At 38.7% G+C, this 13,136-nt stretch overlaps 1 protein-coding gene across 1 annotated transcript in view; it reads left to right on the forward strand.

Moving 5' to 3' along the window:
* Window positions 1–13,136, forward strand: part of megf10 (multiple EGF-like-domains 10) — a 60,403-nt gene that overhangs the window by 34,211 nt on the left and 13,056 nt on the right. Inside the window, exons 14-19 of the mRNA XM_005449427.4 lie at window positions 2,638–2,784; window positions 5,023–5,157; window positions 5,560–5,688; window positions 5,861–5,989; window positions 9,745–9,873; window positions 12,157–12,285. Coding sequence (XP_005449484.1) covers window positions 2,638–2,784; window positions 5,023–5,157; window positions 5,560–5,688; window positions 5,861–5,989; window positions 9,745–9,873; window positions 12,157–12,285 — 798 coding nt within the window. The remainder of the gene's footprint in view (window positions 1–2,637; window positions 2,785–5,022; window positions 5,158–5,559; window positions 5,689–5,860; window positions 5,990–9,744; window positions 9,874–12,156; window positions 12,286–13,136) is intronic.

The raw sequence follows: 13,136 nt of genomic DNA on the forward strand, positions 1-13,136 counted from the left end.
AGCATCATGAGGTGGAGGGGGGGGTTCCCTATTTTTTTTTTTTTTTTTTTTTTGCTGGGAGTTTGCAACCCTATTAGTTAGGTTGCTTAATATTTCTGCTAAGTACTCTTTAAAATACCAGAATAGGGAGGATGGAGTAGGTTTAAGTTAGGTTTTAAGTTAGGTAAGGTTTATTAGATTGATCAGTGTTGCTGAACTATGAAATATTTTGGGTGCAGTGTATTTTTTACACACAGGTATAACAGAATAGCTTTAGTGTTGTTGTTTATTTAAACTTGAGTATGAACTTATACAAAATGCAGCAAGATATTAAAAAAACAGTTTTATTGATTAAAAAACACACTATATCGGATTCATATTGGTATCGGCAGATATCCAAATTTATGATATCGGTATCGGACATAAAAAAGTGGTATCGTGCCATCTCTAGTGTGAACAGATTCATAAGGGTGGCCTGATTGCTCGACATCGTCTAGCAGGGCCTGTGCTCACTGCCCGGCACTGTGGAGCCTAATTAGCATTTGCTATAGAATACCTGAATTGGCATGTCCACCACTGGTGCACTGTGCTCTTCATAAATGAGAATAGGTTTACCATGAGCACATGTGACAGATGTTTTAGTCCATCTAACACCACCAGGTTATACCTCAGACTGCCCAGGAACTCAGGACCATGACTCCAAGATGATCTATCATCCCAATAAGTGCTCTCACTTTCAATGCACTACCCACTACTGTAACCACATGCAACATTCAGGGCCTCCATGAGGTCAGTACATTTCTGGAGAGCTAGGTAGTGAGATGGTGGTGGGATGTGGTCTGTGGCTCTGTGGCACAGTAGGGGTGGTGCAGCGGGTTCGGGGGCAGTGCTAGAGAGGCTGGCAGGGCAACTGGGATCAATCGTCTAATCATGCCTTCCCTGTTGTTAGTAGCCCACTGAGACTGGAGAGGAGGAAGTCAACTGAGGCAGAGACATGACGGCTGAAATGCTGCGAGTGTTACAAATATGAATTCTTGTTGGGAAAAATAAACCTTTACCTGCCCTGCAACACTGTGTGACTGTGTGTCATGCTGGCATCACAGAACATGTGTATGTAACAAAAATGCTATGAGGAGAAAATTTTTCAGATGGTCCACCAGGATTTGATACTTGATGTACTCTTTGGTATCCTTAAGTAGCAGATTCTCAATGGCAATCTTAAGTTTGGAAAATTCAAAGTCTTTCAATTAAGTCTCATTCACTCAATCACACATACATTCATGCATTGTTTTTTTTCCACACATAAACACTCATACTCTTAAGGAACGCAACAAGGCCAACTGAGGGTATCTTGCCCAGGCAGAAATGGTGGCTCAATAGGTAGTGTGAGCACTGAGTCTCCTGTTTGGAAGCATCAGCTTCCAGTTTGGATTCAGGAGACAGACACTATCTGTAGTATCAAGATTAAGGTTAAAACTTTCCTTTTTGCTAAAGCATATAGTTAGAGCTGGATCAGGTGCTGGAGGTTTCTTCCTGTTAAAAGGAAGAAAAAATGAATCCAGTTTGATCTGGATGTATAATTTCCTTAATTATTCAGTTAAGTCTGCATGCTAACATTGTAGTTAAAATGACTGACACTCCATTGGGTCTTTGCCTTCTTTAGGTAGAACGACTATTATGGCCTATGTCCGAGACGAGGCCATTGTTTTTGACTGAGGAAGTTTGAAAGTGTTGTCTCATCTGAACAAGTGTCTGTATTTCCATATAAAATTTTGTAGAATTCTGTGAAGGAGTTCACAGTTTATTTTGGTTTTAAGAAAAAAAAAAGAGTCTTGCGTGTTTAATTTTTTTGGTTTTCTCAGTCTATATGCTACTAATATGCTTATTTGTTACCATATTCATAATTTCTTTGCTTAATAAATCTTAAATTGCCCTCTATTTTTTTGCTTAATAAGGAAGAGTTCTCTACATGCCGTATTTAGTTCCTACAGAATATTTGTGGAGCCCAGCTGTTTATGGGCATGGCCAAGTTTCTTTACCTTGTGTTCAAATTCTTTTTTATTTGCTTGCTTTTGTTTTATTCCTGATTCTTGTATATGATATTATTGCTCCTCAAAGGTATGCTTTTGTGCAATCCCAAATTATAAGGTGAGACATTTCTGGAGTGTTGTTTACTGCCATGTATGTTGAATAACCTGGACTTTATTGTGCTGATTGCCCATAATAACACGTTTGAGTATTAAGGTGCTCATAAGTGCACTTGGCACTACGATGCCCTAGGCTATAGGACACTGATCAATTTTGTTATCATATCATCTTAGACACTTAGGTGGAGAGAGGGCCTGAGCTGTTAACTGATAACCCCTCTGACAGTGGGCTGGATCCGATGCAGGGGTAACTGTTACATAGGCTTTGGTGTGCTCAAACATATAGTAGGGAGCGCTGTGAACTCCTGTCTAAGAAAGGCTCTGTCACAGTCTGCGGGGGCAGACCATGGGGATGTGTGAAAAAGGACCCAAATGCTGGACTCTGTGCAGTGAACAGTGCGTTTATTTACAGTGAAGTAAATGTAACGCACAATAAATCTCCAGTGCACTCCCTTGACTCCCGTGTCAGAATGCTACTGCAATGATGGAAACAAATCTTGTGTGTGAACAGGTATCCACTGTGACAGTGTGTGTGCAGAGGGCCACTGGGGTCCAAACTGCTCCCTCCCCTGTAACTGTAAGAATGGAGCATCCTGCTCTCCAGATGAAGGAACCTGTGAGTGTGCTCCAGGATACAGAGGCCCAACCTGTCAGAGAAGTAAGTCCTCCATCAACACCACACAATACTGTAAATTCATCACATAGTTGTGGTGAGCTAAAATGATATATAGGTTTATTTAACCTCACTTTGATTTAATAGTCATTATAGTAATCAATAGTCATGATTAATATCAGTGTTGTTTAAAAAAAAGTCTGGAACAGAAATAAACCTTGTTTTCACATTTGGAAGAGAAAATGGACATTAAAAGCAAAATGTGATATGATTAACCTGCAGCTGATGATTTAAACTAGGGGCTTTAAAAAAATTTGACATGGTTCAATTAAAATATTTGTACTTATTATCTTAACTCATTTAATATTAATATATATAACAGGAAGGTCCATAAGTATTTGGACAATGACACAAATGATGACGCACAAGTATTTTAAGTCAAACACGTAAGATGTAGTAGAACTGCAGATTTTCTGTTTTAATGTAAGGAGTTTAACAAAAGTATTACACTAACTGTTCAGGAATTGCAGCTTTTCATATACATAGTCACATATTTTCACAGGCTCAAAAGTAATCTGAGCATTTACTGACAAGCAGTTTCATGGCCAGGTGAGGCCTGTTGGCTTATTATTCCATGAGAAGTTTAAAGATGTGGAGCTGAGAGGTGTCAATGCAAATAAAGGATGTCAACATTGGATGGAAAACAAATCTATCAGAAACACCAAAAACTTTAGGAGCGATCAAAGGAATTATTTTTAGTTAATAAAAGCTAAAGTGTGAATGTCTGCCAGGCTTCACAACACCTACCCAAGTCATGAACATTCTCCAGGAGGTAGGGTATCATTGTCAAAGTCTATAATCAAGAAATACCTTCACACATTTAAATACAGAAGGTATACGACTAATATACAACCACTGGCTAAAATCAAGAGTGGGAAGGCTTGGCCATTGTCCCAGAAAGTAGAGTCAACACACTCAGAGAACAGCAACTCTGAGTTTATAGTTCTAGAAAGCCTGAACAGAGTTTGTACAATCAGTTCTGAGTATGTTCAACTTCAGGTAAGCTTGTGTGTTAGTAGAAAAATAGTAATTTTAATTAGCTTGGTCCACTCTGTCATCATCATAGACAGTATAACATTTTGATATAAAATGTATACATTTTTATTAGTGCTGTCAGCGTTAATCTCGTTAAAATGACATTAACGTCATAACCACATTAACGTGGCAAATCTTCATTAGCGAGTTAGCGCGGATCATCCGTGTGTGGGGCTGCATGGTGTCAACGCATTAGCACGGTTAGCTCGTTAACGTACAGATCTTAACAGGTGCCATTTGTGGTCCTTATACACACACAATACGATAATATTAAGTTGAAGCACAGTACGTTTTACTCCGCGAGGCTCCTGACTACAGTAGCCATAATGCTCCGACAATCCATCAAGCAGTGCAGCTTTGTAGCTTACCAAAGTCGTGTTAGCGCAGTTAGCTCGTTAACGTGTTGCTGTCCAGCCCCAAGCACAGGGCGATCCGCGGGAACTCGCTAATATAGATTTGCTGCATTAATGCAATAATTATTGCATTATTTATGGCGTTAACGTCATTTTAACGAGATTAACGCTGACAGTACAAATTTTTATACTTTCAGTGTTCCATGTTCAATCTTTTGAGAAATGTTCTGTAAACATCCTATCCCAGGTACGAATAGGTCGAGAGGCAGGTACACCCTGGACAGGTTGCCAGTCTCTCGCAGGGCCAACACATAGAGACAGACAACCTATAGCACACTGGTTGGATAATAAATGCTTAATGAGATACTGATGGACTTGACTAACTATAAAAATCTTCTTTGTGCTGTTGCCTTGTAACTAACAGAAAAAGGTGTAGACACAACATTGGCTCTTGAGTAAGGTGTGTTTTTTATGCTTGAATGATTAATGTCAAATGATTAAATGGCTTAATAGCATCACTCAGCAAATGGTCGGGTACAAGCCCTCGACTAAAAATGGGTGGAAAAAAAGCCAATCTTCAAAGAAATTTAAAGACTTTCAGAGAGCGAGGAGAAGATAACTTTAAATAATGTAAAGTATGACTCTTTTTAAGTAAAAAATAATGAAATTTAAGGTGGATCAAGACTTTTGGGCAGTACTGTAAAACCCACTAGGATGGTGGACAGAGGAATAAAATTACCACCAAAAAAAATCACCTCACTGTCCACAAACATATGATCCAACAATTTTATAAATTGCTGAACTCACTGTTGTGTTTGCTCTGTTTTGCTTGCAGTCTGCTCGCCAGGTTATTTTGGTCATCACTGCAGTCAGACCTGTCCACAATGTGTCCATAGTAATGGACCATGTCACCACATCACAGGACAGTGTGACTGTCTCCCAGGCTTCAAGGGAGCACTGTGTAATGAGGGTGAGTGACAGGTCACAGCATACTGTTGCTCACAAGAAACAAATCCTGGTCATGAATTTCAACTAGTGTAGGTAAAGGCTCAGCGGTCAAGCTTCCTGTTGATGTTAATCATTGAACTAATATTCTGAGAAAAGTATGACTATGAGTATGACTTTAACTATCTATATTTGTTTGCATACACATTTTAGTTAAAGGTAATAGACACTAAATGTTCAGAAATGTTTGAACATACTCATATAATGTAATACGCTGCTCAATAAAGCAGTTCCTTGTCACAACATTGACGATTTGTCTATAACTGAAAAACACAATAAACCCAATCACCACAATCCCAGGATGCCAAAAAAATAATTACACAAATACTATGCAGCTAAGGACAGTGATTAACACATGTCTATACAGTGTGTCCCAGCGGTCATTTTGGGAAGAAGTGTGCCCAGAGCTGCAGCTGCACAAACAATGGAACCTGTCGTCCTATTGATGGCTCCTGTCAGTGTTATCCAGGATGGATTGGCAGTGACTGCTCTCAATGTGGGTTTACTCTGGAAATAATTATATATTGCAATTTATATATGTTTTCGTGTTACTGTTCTATATTGCTCTTGGTTATGAAAAAAATACTGTGCTGTGAAAGGTTCTTTAGAAAAGATTATTTAGCCATCAACTGGATCTCATGCTAACATTTGATTATCACATTTTGTAGCTTGTCCACCTGGTCACTGGGGACCCAACTGCATCCATACATGTAACTGCCACAATGGAGCATACTGCAGCGCTTATGATGGAGAATGCAAGTGCAGCCCAGGATGGACTGGCCTCTACTGCACACAGCGTCAGTCAAATTGCAAACACAAATACACATAAACATATACCTAAGTTATGTCATTTAGTCCAAATTGTAAATACTTAAGAGAAAGACAAAGTTTTGTTCTGCCGACTCAGAGCATTGCCATACTCAAACTGAAAAAACAAAAGTTAAGACACAATCCAATAGCGCAAACTTTTCTTAGCAGTTTTTACTTTTTTATTGTATTTTCTATATATTCATTTTGCTTTCTTTTTGTTTTTTTACTTTAAGAAAATACTTTAAGTTTGTAGTGCAGTAAAAATCAGATAAGGGTGGCATGACAGGTGTTTAGACAAACATTATGTAGGAGTAGGTAATAAGTATTGATTTGTAAATAACTAGACATGAAAAACTTTAACTTGTTATATAATATTATACTGCGATTTTTCTAGCTAACTTGCAGCTCATTCTCTTTCTCTTAGCAGTACTTTCTTTAAAGATTTAACACATTTTGTTGTCAACTTGAAAGAAAGGCTGTATATATGATGTGCACTGTAAAAATGACATCAGAGGTCAAATGTGACAGGATATTTGGATGCAAACTCTAATGCAATATGTCAAATCCCCATATACCAGTATCATTCCCTAAATGTTTCCAATACAAACAAAGTTAGTTCAATAAGGAGAGATAATTTGGAAGAAATGAACATGATTTGTTGCAATAGAGAAATTAATGCATTTGGCGATTAAATACGATGACTCATCATGGCAGAACAGAATCCCAGTGACAACAGGATTTAGGACAGGACCCATTGGACTTAAGGGGCTTTGATGGTGCTCTGAGTGACTCGGGTGAGGTGGAAATTTTATGGATGTTGGCTGCATGAATGAGAGCATGAGAGGGAGAATGACAGAGCACTGAGATTTAAACCACACAAAGTGGAAGCTAATACACATGAGCTTCATTAGAATTTTAAGCATAGTTTAAAAGATAAAAGACATTTTAGAATTTTTATGAAACTTGCATTTATTTGACTTAAAAGATGAGTGACCTTAATAAGAAGTGGGCTACTGGAACAAGAAGGCAAGGGATAAGAATAGGAGCTGTTAGAATTCTGCTATGCAAGTAATTCCAGCAAAAGGGTTACATGAAGAGGATGTGGGACCTGATTCTTAGACACCCAACTTCTAGATTAAGAGCGAAGAAACTAATAAACTAACAGTATTCCAACATCCAGAAGAATCAACTGCTACAACTAGAGATTGATGAGGTACAACACAAATGCTATGGCAAGGGTTGGCCAGGACCTCAGGCCATGGGGGAGATATCATCATCTCTCTGAGATTGGGTACCAAACGCCAAAGAACAACTGGTCCATTAAAGGCTTTGAGTTTGAAAGAAGCTGAGCTGAAAGAGAAGACCATGACTAAGCTGGAAACCTGGGCCCTCCGTGGCCGATTACCAAGCCTTGGCTACCCACTTGGGAAGGTATACCAGAGAGATAGTAGCCAGGAGAATAAATCAGCTGTTCTCCACTAAATAATTCAATCTGTACTGTCAGTGGCAGGGGAATGATATGAGAAATGCACCACCGAGGCTGGAGATGGAGGAATACTGGAATAGCATATGGAAGAAAGATGCTCAGTGGCTAGTGTAGCTAAGAGCAGAACTGAGGGGATTGCACTACCTGAACAGGTAAACATTACAGTGGCAGGCATCCAAGAAAGATTGTAAAGCATGAAGAGGTCGACAGCACCAGGCCCTGACATGATTCGCACCTACTGGCTAAAGCTAACTGGACTCCATGAGTTCTCACAGCACAATGGAACAAGCTGCTAATTGATGAGATGCACCCAGAGTGGCTAACTTAGGGCCAGACAGTCCTGATCTCCAGAAGGGACCAGTCCCATCTAAATACGATGGGACTGTTAGAAGCCACTGTCATCAAGACAAGTAAGGTCCTTACTGTGAGGGACCAAGCAGCCAAGGCGTAGAGGACACAGGAAAAAATGTTCGAAAAAGGGTTTTCTTTATTTTAACCCTCAAAAAAAAAAATTCAAAAATGTAATTAGCGGGCCCATAAAAGAGGTCAACTAAATATAACTCTACAAAAAGTAATTTCTAGACACTTAAACAAACAAAGTGGACACAACTTAACCCAAAAACTGACCTAATTACAAAGACACATGAGGGTAGCTTTTATAGTGGTTTGGCCAAACCATTTACACACAGTAGGGGGAAAACAAAAACACACACTAATATTAACTAAGCACAGAATAACATAAGTAAACCTAAAACACCCCTGTTCCTGATAAGCACATGGTTGGTCCCGCTGAGCAGGCATTTTGTTCTCAGAATCCTCAGCCATGCCTTTTGCCAAGACAGGAAACAGCCACCGCCCAAAACCAGGTAACTCAAAGAAAGAGAAACATAATTAATATAACAGAAAACTTTTTCAGAAAAACCCCACAATGCTATTATGCGCGCACCTCATAATATCAGTGTTAGGTTTAAATAAAATGATTAATGAATTATATTAATGAAGAAAACTGCAAACCAAACTAATAAAGTGAACAAATGGACTTGATTTACCCATGTGTGGCTGATGCCATCACACTTCCCATGAATGGGGGCTTTCATCCCAAATCCAGCACCCTGAGTGACCCTAGTGTAAAAGGTCCAAGTCTGATCCTATGAGTATTACCCAGTAGACGTGCCCATGAGTACCCCGCTTATCTCTGAGGAACTATTGTCTCTGAGTAACCTTACAGGTCAAGGGAAATTTCTCAACCTCACCTTAACAGCAGAGTCTATATTCCTCATATATAGGCAATATAGTCCATGCTATTGGTAACTAACTGGGTTAAGATGTAAGCACTTTTTCCATTAGTACCTACTCAAATCGACTCGACGCAACTCGAGGCAATACAACTTGTTTTGCCTCGTTTTCTATTACAATTGAGTACCACCTAATGTGTGTGGTGTCCTTATAGCAACACGGCCAAACGTCCTGTGAGGTAATTTGTATGCAACACAAATACTACAAAATAGGTGGACGTCGAGGCGATGTTGTACCAGCTGCTTGGTCTGTGGCTTTTCGTCAGACTCCGGAACCATGGTGTTGTTTTTGTGAGAACATTTTCCATGTTGACGGGTTTCAAAAATTTCAGTTTTGGTTTTTGTGAAAAAGACGCTTTCATGACTCACTGAGTGATGCAACTTTCAATTCAGTTCAATTCAGTTTCATTTATACAGCTCCAAATCACACCAACCGTTGTCTCAAGGCACTATATATTTTAAGTTAGACCCTATAATAATACATACAAAGAAAAACCCAACAATCATATGATTACCCCATGACCATAAGACTGACTAGCCAATTGATGACATGCATTCTGTTCATGTCATATTTTTGGATCGCTTTGGATAGCTAGCTTGTAATAATACTCATCGCTCTCGTATTGACATTTGTGTCCTAGTGGCAGGCGGGTCACATGTTGGCCATAACACAAATGACTAGGTAGCATTAGCAATTTATAGCCAACAGCCTGTGCTGTTTATTTATTAATTTATTTAGAATAACATTTTCAACAAAATTTTGATTAGAGTGAAAATATAAGATTAGGTGGGCCCCATGTGATTTTCTGTTTTTAAGGGGGGTGCAGCACTCTTCTCTTTGGGAATGGCTGATACAGATGATACTGGTATAATCTTGGATAAATTTATCAAAGGTACTTTTTTAATTTAAAAACAGCATATTTTAAAAGTACAGAATATAATGATGATAACTTCTTTGCAGGCTGTCCGTTGGGTTTCTTTGGGAAGGACTGTTCTCAGACTTGTCGATGTAGGAATGGAGCCGACTGTGACCACATTTCTGGACAGTGCACATGTCGAACTGGTTTCATGGGGAAATACTGTGATCAAAGTAGGTTACAAGATATTGCTGCCTATTTTGTTTGCTTTTTTGTTTTATGTTTTTTTTTAATCATATTAAGTTTCAGTCTTTCTTTTGTTTCCTTTTTGTTTTTGTTTTACTTTAAAATCTTGTCTTATTTGTCAAGTTTTTAAACAAAAGTTGGAAGCTGCACTTTCCTGTCCTTTGGTGCTACACAAGTGTGGTACCTTTAGTCAGTCACCTTTTTATAAATACCTCCTGCCTTATATCCCCCAGTATCCCAACTCACTTGGCAGGTTTTATTTTTTTTCTTTGTGCATTCTTGATTTACACTATGTTGCAAAAAGTATTTGCTTGTTTGCCTTTGCGTGCATATGAACTTGAGTGACATCTCATTCTCTCATCCATAGGGTTTAATATGCTGTCAAACCACCTTTTACAGCTCTAATAGCTTCAACCTTTCTGGGAAGGCTTTCTACAAGGTTTACGGTTAATGCGAATTCTTCCACAAGTGCATTTATGAAATCAGACACTCACACTGGACAAGAAGGTCTAGCTCTGCTTTAATTCATCCCTTTCTGTTCTTTTGGGTTGAGGTTAGGACTCTGATGTGGAAGAGCTTCACTTACCTGCACAGAGCTTGGCCTGGCTCACAGTCTCTGCTCTAAATTATCCCTTTCTGTCAGTTTTAACGAGCTGAGGTCAGGACTCTATGCAGGTTAGTCAAGCTCTTTCACACGAAACTCGCTTACCCATGTCTTTATGGGCCTTACATGTGCACTGGTATGCAGTCATCTTGTAACAGGAAGGGGCAATCCCCATACTGCTCCCACAAAGTTGGGAGAATGAGATTGTCCATAATGTCTTGGAGTTTCTTTCGCTGGAGCCAGTCCCAATTCCTAAAAAAACAACCCCACACAATAATCCCCCCTCCACCAAATTTTTAACTTTACACTGCTCGGGCATTGAAACTTGATTAAGCTAATCTAAAGGCCAAATGAAGTTTGAAGGTCTTTAGCGACTGACTACAGAAAGCTGGTGAACTCCATGCCTAAGCAAGAAGACCCTGAGTTCAATTCCACCATCAGGCCAAGGTCTTTCTGTGTGGAGTTTGCATGTTCTCCTTGTGTTTGTGTGGGTTCTCTCTGGGTACTTGGCTTTTTTCCACAGTCCAAAGACATGCAGTTTGTGGGGATAGGTTAATTGGAAATGTTAAATTGCCCTTTTGCCTTATTTTCTCTGCTTCTGAGAAGCTCAATGCTCACTCACAGTTCTACTTCTATACTCAAGTTGTTATATTTACTAATTTGGTTGGAAGGTATACGTTCTGGTTGTTTAGCTTGTGGTAACGTATATAAACTGAGTCTCACAATCACGCTTTAATAATGAAAAGTGTATCACTCAGTCCCAATAGTATATATCCTGTTTTTTGTGAGGAGTTTTTAATCCTGTCCTGTTTGACAACTTTTGCAATCAGAATTATGATCTGAATGCAAACACATGTTGTGACAAACACATTTTGCTTTTCCAAGATAAGCTCTGTAAATTCTCTATAGGCTCCTCTTGTTCATTGTTTATGTCTTATTTCTTTATTTCTATTTGTGTTATTTCAGTTATTACAGGCAGGACAGGCAGGAGAGGAAAAATTTTGGGGGGGCGGGGCATAATGAAGAATAGAGTACAAAAACAAATGCACAATGTATTGACTCCCAAATAAAATTGATCTCACCTTCCTGTTTCTTTCACTGAAGGAACATTTTTAAATTGCAATCTATAGTCTCCTCCTCTGAAATGGAGAAAATTGTTCATGTATTTGTATCATCACGCTTAGAATATTTCAATGCCCTTTTTACTGGCTTAAACAAATTGCCTCTGCTATACCTCCAAGCAACACAAAATGCTGCAACTATACTCCTGACACGCTTTTGGAATTAAGCTCACATTACCCCTATTTTATATTCTTTGATTTTAGAATTCGTTTTAAGATTCTCACACTTCATACAACTTCTTGTTAAAGACACTGCTCCTCGCTATCCCACTCACAAGTTCAATGAATGAAGACTAGAGGAATTCCCTAGAGGAATTGGACTACCTGTGCAACCTTTTTGGGGTTCAGGAATAATCTCATGCTACCAACAGTGACGCTGACGATAGGCAAATACAAAAAAGCCTTGATTTTAAAAGATAAAATCTTCTATTTTCTTTGCTTATACCTTTTTAGAATGTGGCTAAAGTCAAACCAATCCTAAATAGCGTAGCGCCACATCCAGATGAACAGAATTAACCTTTTTCTTTTCTTTTTCTGTTTTCCAGAGTGTCCTCCTGGTTTATATGGTTATGGTTGCCATCAGGTCTGTGACTGTCTAAATAACTCCACTTGTGATCACATGACTGGTTCGTGTTACTGCAATTCAGGTTGGAAGGGAGCTCGATGTGACCAAGGTGAGAATGTACCTCAGTGAAAATGGAATCAAACGCTGTTTAATGACACAAACCACAAACCTAATTCAAAAAAACAAAAAAGTTGTGATGCTGTGTAAAATGTAAATATAAACAGAGTATAACCATTTGCAAATCAGTAATGACCTTATCTATCACTCAAAGACTTAGATGGAGTTTTACTTCTTCTGAAATCCTTAACCTTAGCCTTGTCTGTCCTGATAGGAATAGGCTTAAGAAAAACAAAATGAAGACTTTGGAGTGGCCTAGTCAAGGTCCTGACCTGAATCCAACTGAGATGCTTTGACATGACCTTAAAAAGATGGTTCAAGCTCGAAAACCCTCCAATGTGGCTTAATTACAACAATTCTGGAAAGATGAGTGAGTCAAAATTCCTCCACAGCACTATAACGATAAGGCTCATTGCCAATTATCACAAATGCCTGATTGCAGTTTTTGCTACTAAGGGTGGAAGGAGGCAATCACTTTTTCACACAGGGCCATGTAGGTTTGGATTTTTTCCCCTGAATAATAAAAACCTTCATTTAGAAACTGCATTTTGCATTTACTTGTGTGATCTTTGTTTAATATTTACATTTTATCCCAAACATTTAAGTGTTCAAACATACAAAAAAATAGGAAATCAGGAAGAGGGCAAACACTTTTTCACTCATCAATAATTCAATAGTTTTTTTCAGCTAGATTTGAGTTTGTTTGTGTAAATAGTGAGTCTTCTTCACACAAAAGTTAGTCACATAGTTCCACAGGGTTCTGTGCAGGGACCAATTCTATTTATATTACACATGTTTTGCTTAGGCAATATTAGTAAAAAATACTGCACATACTTTCATTGC

The sequence above is a fragment of the Oreochromis niloticus genome, linkage group LG7, assembly GCF_001858045.2.
Source record: "Oreochromis niloticus isolate F11D_XX linkage group LG7, O_niloticus_UMD_NMBU, whole genome shotgun sequence".
Lineage (NCBI taxonomy): Eukaryota > Metazoa > Chordata > Actinopteri > Cichliformes > Cichlidae > Oreochromis > Oreochromis niloticus.